The sequence below is a fragment of the Sapajus apella genome, unplaced genomic scaffold (genome assembly GCF_009761245.1).
Source record: "Sapajus apella isolate SASKATOON/1434 unplaced genomic scaffold, GSC_monkey_1.0 scaffold99, whole genome shotgun sequence".
In the NCBI taxonomy this organism is placed as follows: Eukaryota; Metazoa; Chordata; class Mammalia; order Primates; family Cebidae; genus Sapajus; species Sapajus apella.
The window spans coordinates 7,753,230-7,768,834 of NW_022437039.1; the positions used below are offsets into that span (position 1 = coordinate 7,753,230).

Below are 15,605 nucleotides of genomic sequence, written 5' to 3' on the forward strand. Positions count from 1 at the left end.
GCCGTGGAAGAAGCTGATGCAGTCTGACGTATTTCTCAGGTTAAAGCACTTCTCATCGATGAACTGGGCGGAGCTTTTGTCCTCGAGGTCTCTCTCCAGGGCATGCTGAGCATCTCGGTTATCCCTGCAGGGAGGAAGGAGTCATCTGTGTACTGTGTCCCTGCCCAGAGTTCCGAGCCTGGGTCACACAGCAGGTGTGTGTTGTAAGCCTAGACCCCCAGGAAGCCACCCAGTAGCTTTTCAGTCCTCTTCCTACCTCGATGCCCCACCACATACCCAGAGGCCCCCCACTCTCCCACCTCCCCCGACTCCAAACAGATTTGTCCTTTATTCTTTTTTTTTTTTTTTTCCGGAGTCTCAATCTGTCGCCCAGGTTGGAGTGCAGTGAGGCAGTCATGGCTCACTAGTCTTGACCTCTCAGGCTCAAGCACTCCTCCCACCTCAGCCTCCTGAGTAGCTGGGACTAAAGGCACGTGCCACCAAGCCTGACTTTTTAAATATTTTGTAGAGATCATCTTGCTGTGTTGTGCAGGCTGGTGTTAAACTCCTAGGCTCAAGTGATCCTCCCTGCCTCAGTTTCCCAAACTGTTGGGGTTACAGGTGTCAGCCACCACACCTGGCCCCTGTTGTCCTTCAGAACAGGGATAGGTAAGCATTTACTGTAAAGGGTTGCATGGTAAATATTTTAGGCTTTGTGGGCCATAGGGTGTCTGTTGTAACTACTCAACTATGCATAAAAGCAGTCACAGATACGTAAAAATGAATGTGGCTTCATCTCAATAAAAGTTTATTCACAGGAACAGATGGCGGGCCAGATTTGTCCCTCCAGCTGTAGCTTGCTGGCCTAATTTAGAAGATATCAATCCACACTTTGGACAAAGCCTGATTAAAGAAAGTTAAATCACTTCTTAAATCAGTCATTGTGTCTGACCCTATGCTGGGCACTGAGGGATAAGACACGAATAAGATGACCCAGTCACTGCCTTCAAGTTGCTCACAAATTTGTGTGAACAAATACAAAAAATAAATACAGAAAAGAATGGTAAGGGCATCCTGCAGGTTTGCAAATACGAAATAACACAGAGGAGGAAACCATTAACTGAGGGTGAGAGGGTGGTCAGGGAAGGCCTCCCAAGGAGGTATCTGAGCTGGGTTTTCACAATAAATAGGAGTAGACATTATGGGGGAATTGCTGCTGGGGAAATAAGAATTCCAAGCCAAGAACATCACACACACCAAGAAGAGAAGCTAGAAACACCAGATGTGTAGGGACCTCAAGATGAGGAACGGGTGGAATTAGAGGCTAGATGAGGATAGGGATTGGGTGGGGTCAGGGACTGGGCGGGGTCAGGGGCTATGTGAAGACAGGGATTGGGTGGGGTCAGGGGTTAGGTGGAGTCAGAGACTAGGTAAAGACGGGGATTGGGTGAGGTCAAGGACTGGGCGGGGACAGGGGCTAGGTGAGGACAGGGATTGGGTAGGGTCAGGGACTAGGTGAAGACAGGGATTGGTTAGAGTTAGCGCTAGGCGGTGTCAGAGACTGGGCAGAGGTAAAGAGAGGACAAGGGACCAGGGCCAAGGCTTAAGCCCCGAGAGCTGGTTGGTATCTTGACTAAAAAGCTTACACTTAAAGGTGACTGCCAAATTCCAGACGTTTGAGGACCACTTCCATGATTCTCGCCAAATACCAAACTCTACTATTTACTTATTTTTCTTTTCAAAACTCACTTTTAATTAATATTAATTAATTTTGGGGGTTCGGAGTTTTCCTCTTGTTGCCCAGGCTGAAGTGCAGTGGCAAGATCTCAGCTCACTGCAATCTCTCTCTGCCTCCTGAGTTCAAGGGATTCTCCTACCTCAACCTCCCTAGTAGCTGGGATTACAGGCACGTGCCACCACTCCAGGCTAATTTTGTTGTTGTTGTTGTTTTGTTTTTGTTTTTTTGAGACGGAGTCTTGAGCTGCACTCCAGCTCTGTCGCTGGAGTTCAGTGGCGCGATCTCAGTTCACTGCAACCTCCCCCTCCTGGGTTCAAGCAGTTCTCCTGCCTCAGCCTCCTGAGTAGCTGGACTGCAGGCACACGCTACCACACCCGGCTAATTTTTCGCATTTTAGTAGAGATGGGTTTCACCGGCTTGCCCAGGCTGGTCGCGAACTCTGGAGCTCAGGCAAACCCCTTCCACTCCCCCCACCCCGCCCTGGCTTCGGCCTCCCAAAATGCTGGGATTAAAGGCATGAGCCACCAAGCCTGGTCTAATTTTTTAATTTTTTTTAGTACAGACGGAATTTCACCATGTTGGCCAAGCGGGTCTTGAACTCCTGACCTCAGGTGATCCGCCCACCTTGGCCTCCCAAAGTTCTGGGATTACAGGCATGAGCCACCGCACCCTGCCTAAAATCACTTTTAAAATATAAATAAATGAAGTTTTGCGCAGTGGCAGTATCGTAGCCAATGAAGTTTATCCCAGGCACGATTATTGCTAATTGAAAACTTTTCCCAATACCCGGCCATGATTACTTGAAATATAGTTGGCATTGGCAATTTTTGACAGTCTCTACAAAGACTGAATTATTTAAAAGTAAAAAAAGAAAAGAAAAAATAAGACAAATTATATATATATATGTATATATATATAAATGTATGTTAAAAGGAAAATTTACATTCCTGTCTTTAAAGAAAAACCCATCACCCTTTCCATTAATAGAAGATCACTTCAGACCTAAATATTAATACTAAGTGGGCACTCGCTAAATCCTAGCTAGAATATGTTTCCTCCAGAAGGTTCTAAGCCTGGACTTTTTTCTGTTTCCTTGTTGGCTGAGAAAAGAGAGATCAGTTGGTGTTACAGACACATATGCAGCTGACACATTTGCCTTGGAGTGTTTAGAAGAATTGTGAGAATAGAGAAGGGAATCACTTCCATTAAGTAAGGTTAAGTCAGATACCCACTACTCTGAGTGTCTCTGTCTGTTCTCTGTCTGTCTCTCTCTCTCCCTCCCTCTCTTCTTGTGTCTATGTCTCTGTCTCTCTAACCTTTGTCTCTTTCCCAATTTCCCTCTGCCTAAGCCTCTGTGTGTCTCTGTGGTTCTCTCCCTCCCTCTCCTCCATCTGTATCTTTTTTTTTTTCCTGCTATAGATGTTCGTTGCTGGTGAGGGGTTTCCAGCTGGCCAGGAACCAGGAAGTTAAATCCCGATAGTGGTTGGGTTCCTACCTATCAGGAAGCACAGGTCATGTAGGGGCAGGAGAAACCCGATCCTGGGGCCCTTGGGGCTTCCAAGTTGGCAGAGCCCTGGAGAAATGGGGCCCTGTCCTGCTAATGAGCTGGAATGTGAAGCAAGGCCAGAATGTGGAAAGCAAGCATTTCAGAGAATTCGAGGGAAAACTGGGGCCTCAGAGTCCAGTGTGTCCAGCTGCCTGGCCCTTGTCATGAGGCCTGGAAAGAGGAGGCAGCCCTGTCCTCCCTACTTGGTCCACAACCAAGGGCTGGACCAGTGCCAAACTCACCCTGCTGTCAGCCCACTGGGAAAAGCCCAAACAAAGCTCCTACTCTGTCAGGAAGAGCCTTTTCTGCCTCGCCAGGGCACCTGGTGCAGTGAGGACACCGCCCTGTCCAGACGTGGGTTTCAGGCTTCGAAGAAAATCATGAGCCAACAGCCTGGTGCCCGCCCATGCCAGGGCGGCCACCTGAACAGGTCAGTGGCCGAGCTTCCCCAAGCGTGTGAGGACACACCAGGCTCTTCCCAGCTAATGAGGCGCCAGTTCTCGGTTAATGAGGAGAATCCCAACCCCTCCGGCAGCACGAGCTGCCTCCCTGTGAGATGGCAGGAGTCCTCGGACACACAGCCACTGCCCAGGGACAAACAGCCTCCATCCAGAGTGGCTCAGCCTCTAATCTCCACAAAGTGAACTGCTGCCCTCACCTGCTCTCATCCTCTCCCTCACTCACTCTGTGTTTGCGCTCTCTCTCTCTCTCTCTCTCTCTCTCTCGCTGTTGCTCTCTGCCGCAGTCGCTTTCATCTCTCTTGGTCTCTATTCAAGCTATCCAAGCATCTCTCTCTCTCTCTCTCTCTCTTTTAGACAGTCTTGCTCTGTGGCCCAGGTTAGAGTGCAGTGGTGCGATCTTGGCTCACTGCAACCTCTGCCTCCCGGGTTCAAGCGATTCTCCTGCCTCAGCCTCCCAAGCAGCTGGGATTAGAGACGTGCACCACCACACCCAGCTAATTTTGTGTTTTTAGTGGAGACAGGGTTTCTCCATTTTGGCCAGGCTGGTCTCGAACTCCTGACCGCAAGTGATCCACCCACTTCAGCCTCCCAAAGTGCTGGGATTACAGGTGTAAGCCACGGTGCCTGGCCTCTTTTCTTCTTTTTCCATATCTGCCTCTCTCCATCTCTTTGCCTTTCTCTGTCTCTGTCTCATCTCTTGATTTAGCTTTCTGGCATATCTGATTCTGTGTCTCTCTGTCCCTCTGTCTCCTGGCTCCCCATCTCTGTCTCTGTTTATCTCTTCATGTCTCTCTGTCTCTTTTGATGTCAGTGCTCATCTCTCTCTGTGTGCCTCTCAGTCTCTGGGACTGTCTCCATCTGTCTCAGTCTTCCTGGTTCTCCCAGCTCCTCTCTGCCCTCTGGTTGCATCGTCTGGGGTTGCAAAAGCAGCCTCTCAACCCTAGTCTCAGGATTCCTCCTCTGAGGTCCAGCTCCCCACTTTAAGTCTGGAAATTGTTCACTCTGCTGGCTCAAACTATCCCATTTCCAAAACATCAGCCCTCCTCTTCCCTGCAGTGCCACGGTTTGTCACGTGTCATGGCAGCTACAAATGGAAAACCATTCTCTCTTGCCATAAATAGAAGATCACAAAATAAATGGAAGAAAGAACAGAATAAAGAGCCCAGAAATAAATCCAGGCATTTACAGTCAACTGATTTTCAGCAAAGATGCCAAGAATGTACAATGTAGAAAGGACAGCTTCTTCAATAAATGGTATTGATACAAGTGGAAATGTACATGCTGAAGAATGAATTAGACCCTTATCTCACACCATAGACAAAAATCAACTCAACATAGATTAAAGTTAGCCAGGCATGGTGGCGCACACATGTAACCCCAGCTACTCAGGAGGCTGAGGCAGAAGAATCACTTGAACCTGGGAGACAGAGGTTGCAGAGAGCCGAGATTGCACCACTGCCTGCCAGCCAGGGTGACAGACTGAGATGCCGTCTAAAAGAAAAAAAAGATTAAAGACTGAAATGTAACACCTGAAACTGTAAAACTACTAGAAGAAAACATAGGGGAAAAGTTCCATGACATTGGTCTGGACAATGACCCCAACAGCATAGGAAATAAAGCAAAAATAGACAAATGGGATTACATCAAACAAAAAAACTTCTGCACAGCCTGCAAAACAATCAAGAGAGTAAAGAGACAACCTAAGAAATGGGAGAAAATATTTGCAAACTATACATCTGATAAGGGGTTACTATCCAAAATATAAAAGGAACTCAGACAACTCAATAACAAAAAAAAAAAAAAACCCAGTTTTAAAATGGGCAAAGTTATTGCAAAATAATTTATGATAGCCTAGATATGAAATCAACCCAAGTCTCATCTGTCTCATAGCAGATGAATGTGTAGGAAAATGTGGTATGTATACACAAAGGAATACTACTCAGCCTTAAAAAAGAAGGAAATCCTGTCATTTGTGACAACATGAATGAACCTACAGGACATCATGTAAAGTGAAGTAAGTCAGGCACAGAAAGACAAATATCTCATGATCTCACACACATGTGGAGTCTAAAACAATCGAACTTATAAAAGTACAGAGTAGAATGATGGTGACCAGAGGCTGGAGTGGGGGATGGGGGAGATGTTAGTCAAAGGGTACAAAATTTCAGTTCGTCAAGAGGAGTAAGTTCCAGAGATCTCCTGTACAACATGGTGACCATAGTTAATAACAAGGTACTGTGTTCTTGAAAATCACTGAGATTTTAAGTGTTCTCACTACAAAGAATAAATATGTGAGATAACGCATGTGTTAATTAGTTCCAATTAATTCAATGTTTTAAAATATACATGTAATTTCAAAACATCATGTTTTACATGATACAGCATATACCATTTTTGTCAATTAAAAATGAATAAGTAATTAAAAAAATAAGTGCAAGAAAAACACAAGGGCTGGGCGCAGTGGCTCATGCCTGTAATCCCAGCACTTTGGGAGGCTGAGGTAGGTGGATCACAAGGTCAGGAGTTTGAGACCAGCCTGGCCAACATCGTGAAACCCTGTCTCTACTGAAAATACAAAAATTAGCCAGATGTGGTGGCAGGCACCTGTAGTCCCAGCTACTCAGGAGGCTGAGGTAGGAGAATCGCTTGAACTCAGGAGGCGGAGGTTGCAGTGAGCAGAGATCGCACCACTGTCCTCCAGCCTGGGTGACAGAGCAAGATTCCATCTTGGGAAAGAAAAAAAAAGAAAAATGCAATAAAACAAAGACACTAGCCTGTTTCCAATTCTCCCTTTGTTAAAATTTGCCTGTTTAAATACAAGTATTTCAGCTGGGCACAAAGGCTCACCCCTATAATCTCAGCACTGTGGGAGGCAGATGTGGGCCAATCACTTGAGGTCAGGAGTTTGAGACCAGCCTGGTCAACATGGTAAATCTCCGTCTCTACTAAAAATACAAAAACTAGCTGGGTGTGGTGGCATGGGCCTATAATCCCAGCTACTCGGGAGGCTTAGGCAGGAGAATCGCTGGAATCCGGGAGGTGCAGGTTGCAGTGAGCTCAGACTGCACCACTGCACTCCAGCCTGGGCGGCAGAGTGGGACTCCATCTCAAAAAAAAAAAAAAGAATATTAAGGGATTTTATTTACCGACTTGATTTTTATTTATTTCATTTTATTTTTTAAGCCTTTACGGGTACATAGTAGGTGTATATATTTATGGGGTGTATGAATTTACCAGTACATAGTGGATATGTATATTTATAGGGTACATGAGATACTTTGATATAGGCATGCAATTTGTAACAATCACATCAGGGTAACTGGGGTATCCATCCCCTCCAGCATTTACCATTTCTTTGTGTTACAAACATTCCCATTTTTACTTTCTTTTTTTTTAGACAGAGTGTCACTCTGTTGCCCAGGCTGGAGTGCGGTGGCATAATCTTAGCTCACTGCAACCTCTACCTCCTTGATTCAAACAATTCTCTGCCTCAGCCTCCCAAATAGCTGGGATTACAAGCACCTGCCAGCACACCTGGCTAATTTTTGTATTTTTAATAGAGACAGCGTTTCACCATCTTAGCCAGGCTGGTCTTGAACTCTTGACCTCGTGATCCATCCATCTCAGCCTCCCAAAGTGCTGGGATTACAGGTGTGAGCCACTGCACCTGGCCCCCTATACTCTTTTAGTTATTTTTAAATGTGCAATAAATTATTGTTGACTGTAGTCACCCTGCTGTGCTTAAGGTTTTTTTAAGCAAATTAATTTGTAGACAAACTGTAGGTACCATAGTGCTGGTGATAAGTGGAATTGTGAGAAATTAGTCCAGGGGCACAAAAATTATTGAACTTCAACTCTGTGTTTGTCCTTTCAGCCTTCATTCCTCCTGCTGTATTTGCATCTTCTCTGCACACCTCCACCCCGATGTCTTCCTAGGGCTCTCCAATGTGTCTGGCCATGACCAAGCTCTTTGCTCTAAGGGTAGCTTGTCTGCGATGTCTTTCTCCCTAACATACAGTTCTAACCCCTTTGGGGGGTCCAAAGGCTCCTGGAGGAGGAGGAGGTGACTTCTGGGGTGCAGCAAACCAAGATGTATGCTCCCAGAGCTGACTTGGAAGCTGCCTGGCCCCTCTGCCTCCACCCACTGCTGCCCATGTGCACCAGGCAGCCAGAGGAACAAGCCACTGCCAGGTTGCCAGCCTCTCCCATGCTGCCTGTGTGTCTGTGTCAAGAGTGAATGAAGTGGGAAAACCAGCAGAGCAGCGTGCCCTGAAAGAGTTAAAGACGAGTGCCAGCTGCAGGCAGAGGTGAGGCGGCTGCTTCCACAGGGAACTGGTGCCAAGGGCCTAGCTATGGGCCCCAAGCCCCATAAAACTCAAGCCTCCCTTTAATTGTGAGGGGTCCCCGGGCTTGTTAAGATACTGGTTACATCATCTTGTAAGAACAAAAAGCTGGTTTCTTTTGGTGACTCCTGGCCCAGTGCCTCCACCAGCTCCCTTGTGGAAGTGCCCAGCCCTTGGACTTGCTACCTAATACCACCCACTCTGCCATCTCCCAAGGCTCATAACTCAAATGGGGAAGCCACAGGCTAAGAGGGGCCTCAGGGAAGCCAGGTGTCTCTTGCCAGGACTCTTGTTGCAAACAAGCCAGTGAGGCACTGGCTTGTGAGGGTCGATTGTGCACATCTCAGTAACCTCATATTCGCAGCTGAAAATCAGCCATTGTGGTAGCATTTACACCACCGAAACTGGCAGGCCCGAGAGCTTGGGACTCCTTTTTTCTTCGAAAGCTGGTTATTGAACATTTACCAGCACACCACTGACCAAAAGTGGGCCCGTTTGGCTTGTCCCCCAGAAACCTGGGAGTCCCAAAACAAACCCCAAGGAGAGGGAAGAGAAGGAAAAAAAAAAAGCCCTTACCGCATCTGCATGTCAATTCTTTGAGCCAATTTTCTCATCTGTTCTTGGCAACATTTTAGTAAATCTACTTCCTGAAATGAAAAATGTCAGAAAGAGCGGTGCCTCTTAGAACCTGACAGCCTCGTGTTTCCGGCCAGAGCCCTTACCTCTCCCCTCCCCTCCCACCGACCACTCTTGACCCCAGGAGGGGAAATGTCAGTGTGGAGCTTCTGCCTCAACCCACATGACCCCAGGACCAGGTAGCGAAGGGTTGATTGTGGAGGCTCCACCTTTTTTTGCCCTACTGTTTTTTATAGACTCCTAGAATTAAAAAAAAATAGCACCTTCTATGTGCCAAGCACTCACTTATAGATTATTTTATCATTACATTAAATAATGCATATGAAGTAGTACAGCCTATGACATATAGTAGGTGCTCAAGAAACACTAGCTTTCATTATTATTATTGGTGTATTATTATCATGTCCGTTTTGGGAGATGAAAAGACTGAGGGTCAAATAACTCCATTTCTCCCTGTTCCTAAACTGCAAACTAGGCATCCACCCATGCTTTCTGAGCCCTAACTTTGCACAGGGTGACACATGTGGCTTCTGCTCCTGACAGGTAGCTCAGTAATCTCTCTGATCTGCTGGCCTTCCTGCCTCCTTTACGGTACTGGGCAGACCCAGGAGATGCCTTACCCGAATAAGGTTTTTCTCCACGTTGTCATGGACCAAATCAATCCCAATCCTCTTCTCTCGATGGTACAGACACTCCAAGGCAACCTGTGGGAAGCAGGGGAAAGAGTATATTCTCCCTGCGTCTGTTTGCAGACCCTGAACAGAAAGAGACTCGCATCCATCCTTGTCACAATCTGTTCTTTTCTTCCAGAAACCTGGCTGCTCCATGTGACCTCTTTACTGGGCATTAGATGGGCTTCTGCTTCCCCTTCGTCCCCGATGTGAGCTGTGAGTTGCCATATGACCAACGCATCCAGAGACGTAAGGCCCATGCAGAGAAAGCAGGATAAAGTATCGTCCCAAGGACCAATTTTGATTCCCATAACTGCATCAGCAGCCCCAAGCCTTCCCAAAAGACAATAATACATACAGTAAAATTCCATAATAATTTCAGATAAGATGGTGTTGGCTGCCATCCTCCATGCAGTTTTTCTTCTGATTTCAGTCAGGGCTCAGCCACTTCTTATTGCGTGCATTTAAGCAGATTGCTTAACCTCTCTGGCTGCGTCCTCCTCTGCAGATGGGTGCCATATTGGTGCCTGTCTTACAGGTTCATTGTGCAGGTGAAGGTGGCTTGACAGGTGTCAATCACTGAGTACACTGTCTACAAATATTACCTGTGAATATTCGTGAAAACTCCTGTTTGTTGTTGTTGTTTGTTTTTTTTTTTTTTTGAGATGGAGTTTTGCTCTAATTGCCCAGGCTGGAGTAGAGTCGTGACCTCAGCTCACCGCAAACCCTGCCTCCTGGTTTCAAGCAATTCTCCTGCCCCAGTCTCCGGAGTAGCTGGGATTACAGGCATACGCCACCACTCCTGGCTAATTCTGTACATCTAGTAGAGACGGTGTTTCTTCATGTTGCTTAGGCTGGTTTTGAACTCCCAACCTCTGACAATCCACCCACCTCGGTCTACCAAAGTGCTGGGATTACAGGTGTGAGCCACCGCGCCCGGCTGAAAACTCCTCTTTGCAGATCTCCCAGTGGAGGGACAGTTTGGGGAGGTGGTCAGGACAAGCCTGCCACACAGTCCTGGGCCTTACAACTCTCAGGCAGACCTGGGCAGAGCAGAAGAGAGGACAGGAGAAGGGGCTTTTCAGGGGCTCTCTATGATAGGGAGCTGAGAAACAACAGTGATTGGCAAACCAGCCCGTGATGTCACAAAGGGCCCGGAGCAGAAGGAAGCAGGGTGTCAAGGTCTGAATGTCAGGATGCAAATGTATCTGATAACTCAGAAACTCACTGACCCGTGCCACAAGGATTTCCAGAGCCCCTTCTCGGAGTCATGCTCTGCTGAGGTGCTGAGGATAGCACAATGAACCAGGCTGACAGTCCTCTAGGAGAACACAGGCTCTCACACAACCTGTGTTCTCCTAGGGGAGAGAACACCCATGAGAAACTCAGTCAGACTGGGCACAGTGCCTCCCTCGTGCCTGTGATCTCCACACTTTGGGAAGCCAAGCTGGGAGGATCACTTGAACCCAGGAGTTGGAGACCAGCCTGGGCAGCATAGTGAGACCCCATCTCTACAAAAATTTAAACTTAGCCAGGGGTAGTGGTGCGTGCCTGTAGTCTCACCTTCTTGGGAGGCTGAGGTGGGAGGATCCCTTGACTCCAGGAGGTCAAGCAGTGAGCCAAGATCATGCCACTGCACTCCAACCTGGGCAACAGAGCAAGACCCTGTCTCAAACGATAATAACAACAAACCAGAAACTCAATCATTTCCAACTGTGTGAAGGGCCAGGATGAGGGCCAGGATGAAAATATTCAGGGTCATGTGAGTGGGTGAGGAGTAACCAGCAGAGTGGTCAGGGAGGAATTCTCTAAGGTGGAGAAGGACTGAGTCATGAGAAGCAGAGATGCAGAGCTGGGTAGGAATGCACCAGAAGGGAAAATAGCAGATGCAAAGGCTCTGAGGTCAGCAGAAGAACAGACAGGAAGCCATTGGCACTGGAGTAGAGGAAGCGAGGCTAGAGCAATAGCAGGGACAGGGGTTATGGGGCGAGGAAGGAATTTGAGAATGAAGATGTTAATTTCTGGGAAGCCATGAAGGGAACTAGCAGCTGCTGTGAGGACAATGGATTAGAAGAGAGCAGGAATTGGGAGACCAGGAAGGAGGTGGAGGGCGTTGCGCAGGGAGAGGCTGCCTGGACTGTGGGGGCAGCCCGTGAGATAGAACTGTGATGTTGCTGGTCCCCCTGCCGCCATGTGGCTGATCAGAGAAAGCCACATGTGGCCAGTCAGAACCAGACTTTCCAGAAAGGATGGGGGCGTGAGAAGAGAGTGGGAGGGAGAGCAGTAGGTTGGGGATGCTGCAGTGGGGCTCTGAGAAGCAGCCTTGCCCGTCCTCCTTCCCAGGGAGAATCCGGGGGTGTGGTTAGGGAGACAGAGGACCCCTCCTCCCACTCTCTGCATCCATGGGTTTGGAAATCCGAGTGGTGGAAACCTATGCCGTGTCTCCCAAGGGAATCCGGAGGCAGGAACTCTCCTACAGAAGCACCTGTAGCTGCAGGAGGCTTCCAGGCAAGAGGTTCTGAGTTCCCCACACACTCCAATGAGCAGCCGGTCATCATCCTGTGTGGCCAAGGTCAGCTCCCGTAGGTGCTGCTGGTCCCTTATCCAGTGTCTGCTCAACCCCTCCCATGATTCTCTCCTGGATGCAGTGAGAAACATTCACTTATCCAGACCCCTTTGCAGCCAGAAAGCCCATGCAAATGCTGGCAAACAGGCTAAAAATGGAAACACATGGCAGACCTTCTGGAAAAGATGTCCCCTGATAAAAAGCGATGGTGCCCCTTGCTGCGTCTGCTCTTTGTTCTACCCTTGCCTTCCTGCCTTGAATGAGAATATCAAGAGGCCCCTGGCACGCAGGGACTTGCAATATAAAATACGAAACCTCCTTGGAAACTGTAGGGCAACATGCTGTGGGTGGCAGAGCAGAAAGAGAGGAGGCTGGGTCCCTTCTGGCACCAAGTTGAGGCTGCAGCCGCCTGATCTGTCTCCCTCTGGAATTTTCCTTATGACAGAAAAATAAATTCCTGTTTGGCTAAGCCATTGTTGTCGCATATCTGTTACATGCAGCCAAAAGCAATCCTAACTGGGCAGGAAAATGACTGGAGGCTGGGAGACCAAAGAAGTGTCAGAAATGTCCACATTTAGCTTTTTCGTTTGTTTGTTTCTGAGATGGAGTCTTGCTTTGTGGCACAGGCTGGAGTGCAGTGGCATGATCTCAGCTCACTGCCACCTCCACCTCCTGGGTTCAAGTGATTTTCCTGCTTCAGCCTCCCAAGCAGCTGGGATTACAGGCATGTGCCACTATGCCCAGCTAATTTTTGTATTTTTAGTAGAAATGGGGTTTCATCATGTTGGCCAGGTTGGTCTCCAACTCCTGAACTCAAGCGGTCCACCTCCCAAAGTGCTAGGTTTACAGGCACGAGCCACCATGCCCAGTCCACATTTAGATATTCACTCATGTATGCAACATATATTTATTGAATGCCTACTCTGTGCTTCGCCCTGTCCTAGGCTGGGAATACATTCAAAATGTTAGCGTCAACAACATCAGTCAGCACCGACATTGGTCACCATGGACCCACAAAGACACACAGGTGCCCTGCACTGAATAGCAGTCTTGAATACATCAGTGACAAAGCAAGCAAAAATCTCCACCTTGATGGAGACTATCCTACTTCTAGTATTCAATCAAGTGTAGAGCATGTTAGAGGATGTTAAGTATTATGGGGAAAAATGAAGCAGTTCTGGGCTGGGTGCAGCGGCTCATGCCTGTAATCCCAGCACTCTGGGAGGCTGAGGTGGGTGGATCACTTGAGGCCAGGAGTTTGAGACCAGCCTGACCAACATAGTGAAACCCTACCTTTACTAAAAATACAAGAATTAGCTGGGCGTGGTGGTGGGTGCCTGTAATCCCAGCTCCTTGAGAGGCTGAGGCATGAGAGTCGCTTGAACCCACTGTGGAGGTCACAGTGGGCCAGGATCACACCACTGTACTCCAGCCTGGTTGACAGAGCGAGACTCTGTGTAAAACATAAATGAGGCAGTTGTTTGAAGTATGTGCTCTCAGGACCAGAACACACACATGCTCATGCATGCACATGCACATACACACATGCTGAGGCGTGCATAAGTGTGCACACAATATCTCCATGAAACCCCTGCAACTTTGATGTAGCCTCAAGGAGACAAGGAAATTCTATTCAGTCCAAGAAACCCTGATTTGACTGGGATGATCCTGGATTGACTGAGATTGTATTACTGATCGTATATACGATGATGCAGCTCAAAGCAACCTGCAAGGAGCCTGCCACCTTGATCTTCAGTTAAGAGATGTGGAATGAGCACGCAGTATCCCCATCACACGGTCACAGCCCTGTCGCTGCCCCTGTACTCACCTGCAACGGGGAGTTCACCTCATCCGCCGCGCACTCCAGCCGCCTTTTGACCATCTCCAAGCTCTGGTTCTCAGTTAGAAGCCTGTCCAGCTCGTAGCTCAGCTCTGACTTCCAGAAGCCAATGTCCGACAGCCTCTGGCCCAGGTTCCGGGAGGTGCCCTCCTGCATCTGGTGCGTCAGCTGGTCCTTGTCCTGCAAGAGCCTCATGGAGTCATCAGTCAGCCGGCTGGCCCACAGCCGGGAGGCCTCAGCCCCACGCACCTGCAGCTGGTTGGACTGGTCCCAGTCGTGGGGGCTATAGCGGGAGAAGAGTGCAGAGCGGAGCGCGGGCAGGACGGTGGGCGGCCGCAGGGTGCTGGGGGTCTCATCTGGGCAGGTCTGGACGTTGGAGATCTTGTAGAAGAGGCTAGGCCTCCATGAATTGAGGTAGCGGTACCCGGGCAGGTAGTAGGGCTGGTAGCACTCCTGGATCACTGGAGCCTGTACGGCCGGCAGCGAGGTCAAGCCACAGCTCTTCTTGGGGCTACAGTAACTCGCAGTTTGAGTGGTCCCAAGAAACTCCATCCTTCCCTTGAGCCCCACTCGGGCAAAACTCTGTTCAAGGGGCCTAAGGCATCACCAGGAAAGGGGAAAGTGCTTCTCTTAGGGACTGGCAGAACCTCTATGACTCAGCATCGGTGTCATAAAGCCCGGAGAGAGGGACCTTTAGCGGGGCCTTTGCTCACTTACAGGCCAGCTGGGGCCATCTTGTCCAACACAAAAAGACAGAAATGGTAATCACCAAAGTGAATGTGAGTTTCACAATCCGCAGATTCAGATGCAAGAAGTGATATTTTATCTTCCTATTACAGCTGATTGTGTTCCCAGACCTGACTCGGCCCCATGGGAGGAAAATTAATGTAGTTCAGCCACTGAATTCTATCATCACGGGCCAATTTGGTCAAAGTGAGTTGTTTTCTTTCTTTCTCTGTCTCCAGCATGGCATCAAAATGGTCTACCTGAGGTGAGGCATGGTGGTTCATACCTGTAATCTCAGCACTTTGGGAGGCTGTGGCTGGAGGATCGCTCAAGTACAGGAGTTTGAGACTAGCCTGGGCAACATATTGAGACCCAGTCTCTACAAAATAATGTAAAATGAGCTGGGCACAGTGGCTAACGCCTGTAGTCCCAACTACTCTGGAGGCTAAGGCAGGAGGATCACTTGAGTCCAGGAAGTGGAGGCTCCAGTGAACTGTGATCGCACCACAGCCCTCCAGCCTGGGTGACAGAGCAAGACTCTGTCTCCAAGTAAAAAGAAGATCCATTGGTACCACAGAATACCACTCAGCAATACTAGTCAAAACAGCATGAATGAATCTCAAATGTTAAGCTATGTGGAAGCAGCTAAGCTGTGTGGAAGCAGCTAGGACATCATGTAATAGTCCATTTATATGATATTCTGGAAAAAGCAAATCCATACGGACAGAGGACAGATCATTGGTTGCCAGGGGTTAGAGGTTGGGGAGAGCTGTTGACTCCAAAGAAGCCCAAGAAAATTGGGAGGGGCGAGACAGTATGTTCCAGATCTAAATTATGTTGATTACACATTTGCCAAAACCCATAGAAGTTTCCACTGAAAAGTGTAAATTTTACTGTACATCAGTTATACTTCAATAAACCTGATTTTTAAAAATAGAGGGAGGGATCTTGAGCCTCAGGAGGCAGAGACCATGTCTATTTTGCTCACCATTAAATTCCTGGCATTCAGTACACTATTGAATGAGTGAATGAATGAGTATCTAAAATGAGAGATTTCTTGTTCCAGAAAAGTTTTTCAACTCTATATTCTACAACAATT

General features: G+C 48.2%; 1 protein-coding gene and 1 non-coding gene across 2 annotated transcripts in view; one reads left to right on the forward strand and one right to left on the reverse strand.

Moving 5' to 3' along the window:
• The window catches only part of TEKT5 (tektin 5), a 76,656-nt gene extending 61,928 nt beyond the window's left edge, over window positions 1–14,728 (reverse strand). Inside the window, exons 1-4 of the mRNA XM_032257866.1 lie at window positions 13,769–14,728; window positions 9,324–9,407; window positions 8,644–8,714; window positions 1–124 (exon numbers count right to left, since the gene is read on the reverse strand). Coding sequence (XP_032113757.1) covers window positions 1–124; window positions 8,644–8,714; window positions 9,324–9,407; window positions 13,769–14,332 — 843 coding nt within the window. The 5' untranslated portion in view covers window positions 14,333–14,728. The remainder of the gene's footprint in view (window positions 125–8,643; window positions 8,715–9,323; window positions 9,408–13,768) is intronic.
• On the forward strand, window positions 2,423–2,563 carry LOC116536341. The gene has a single exon (XR_004262580.1). It is a non-coding gene; the product is annotated as a U4 spliceosomal RNA (small nuclear RNA).
• Window positions 14,729–15,605: the final 877 nt, after the last annotated feature.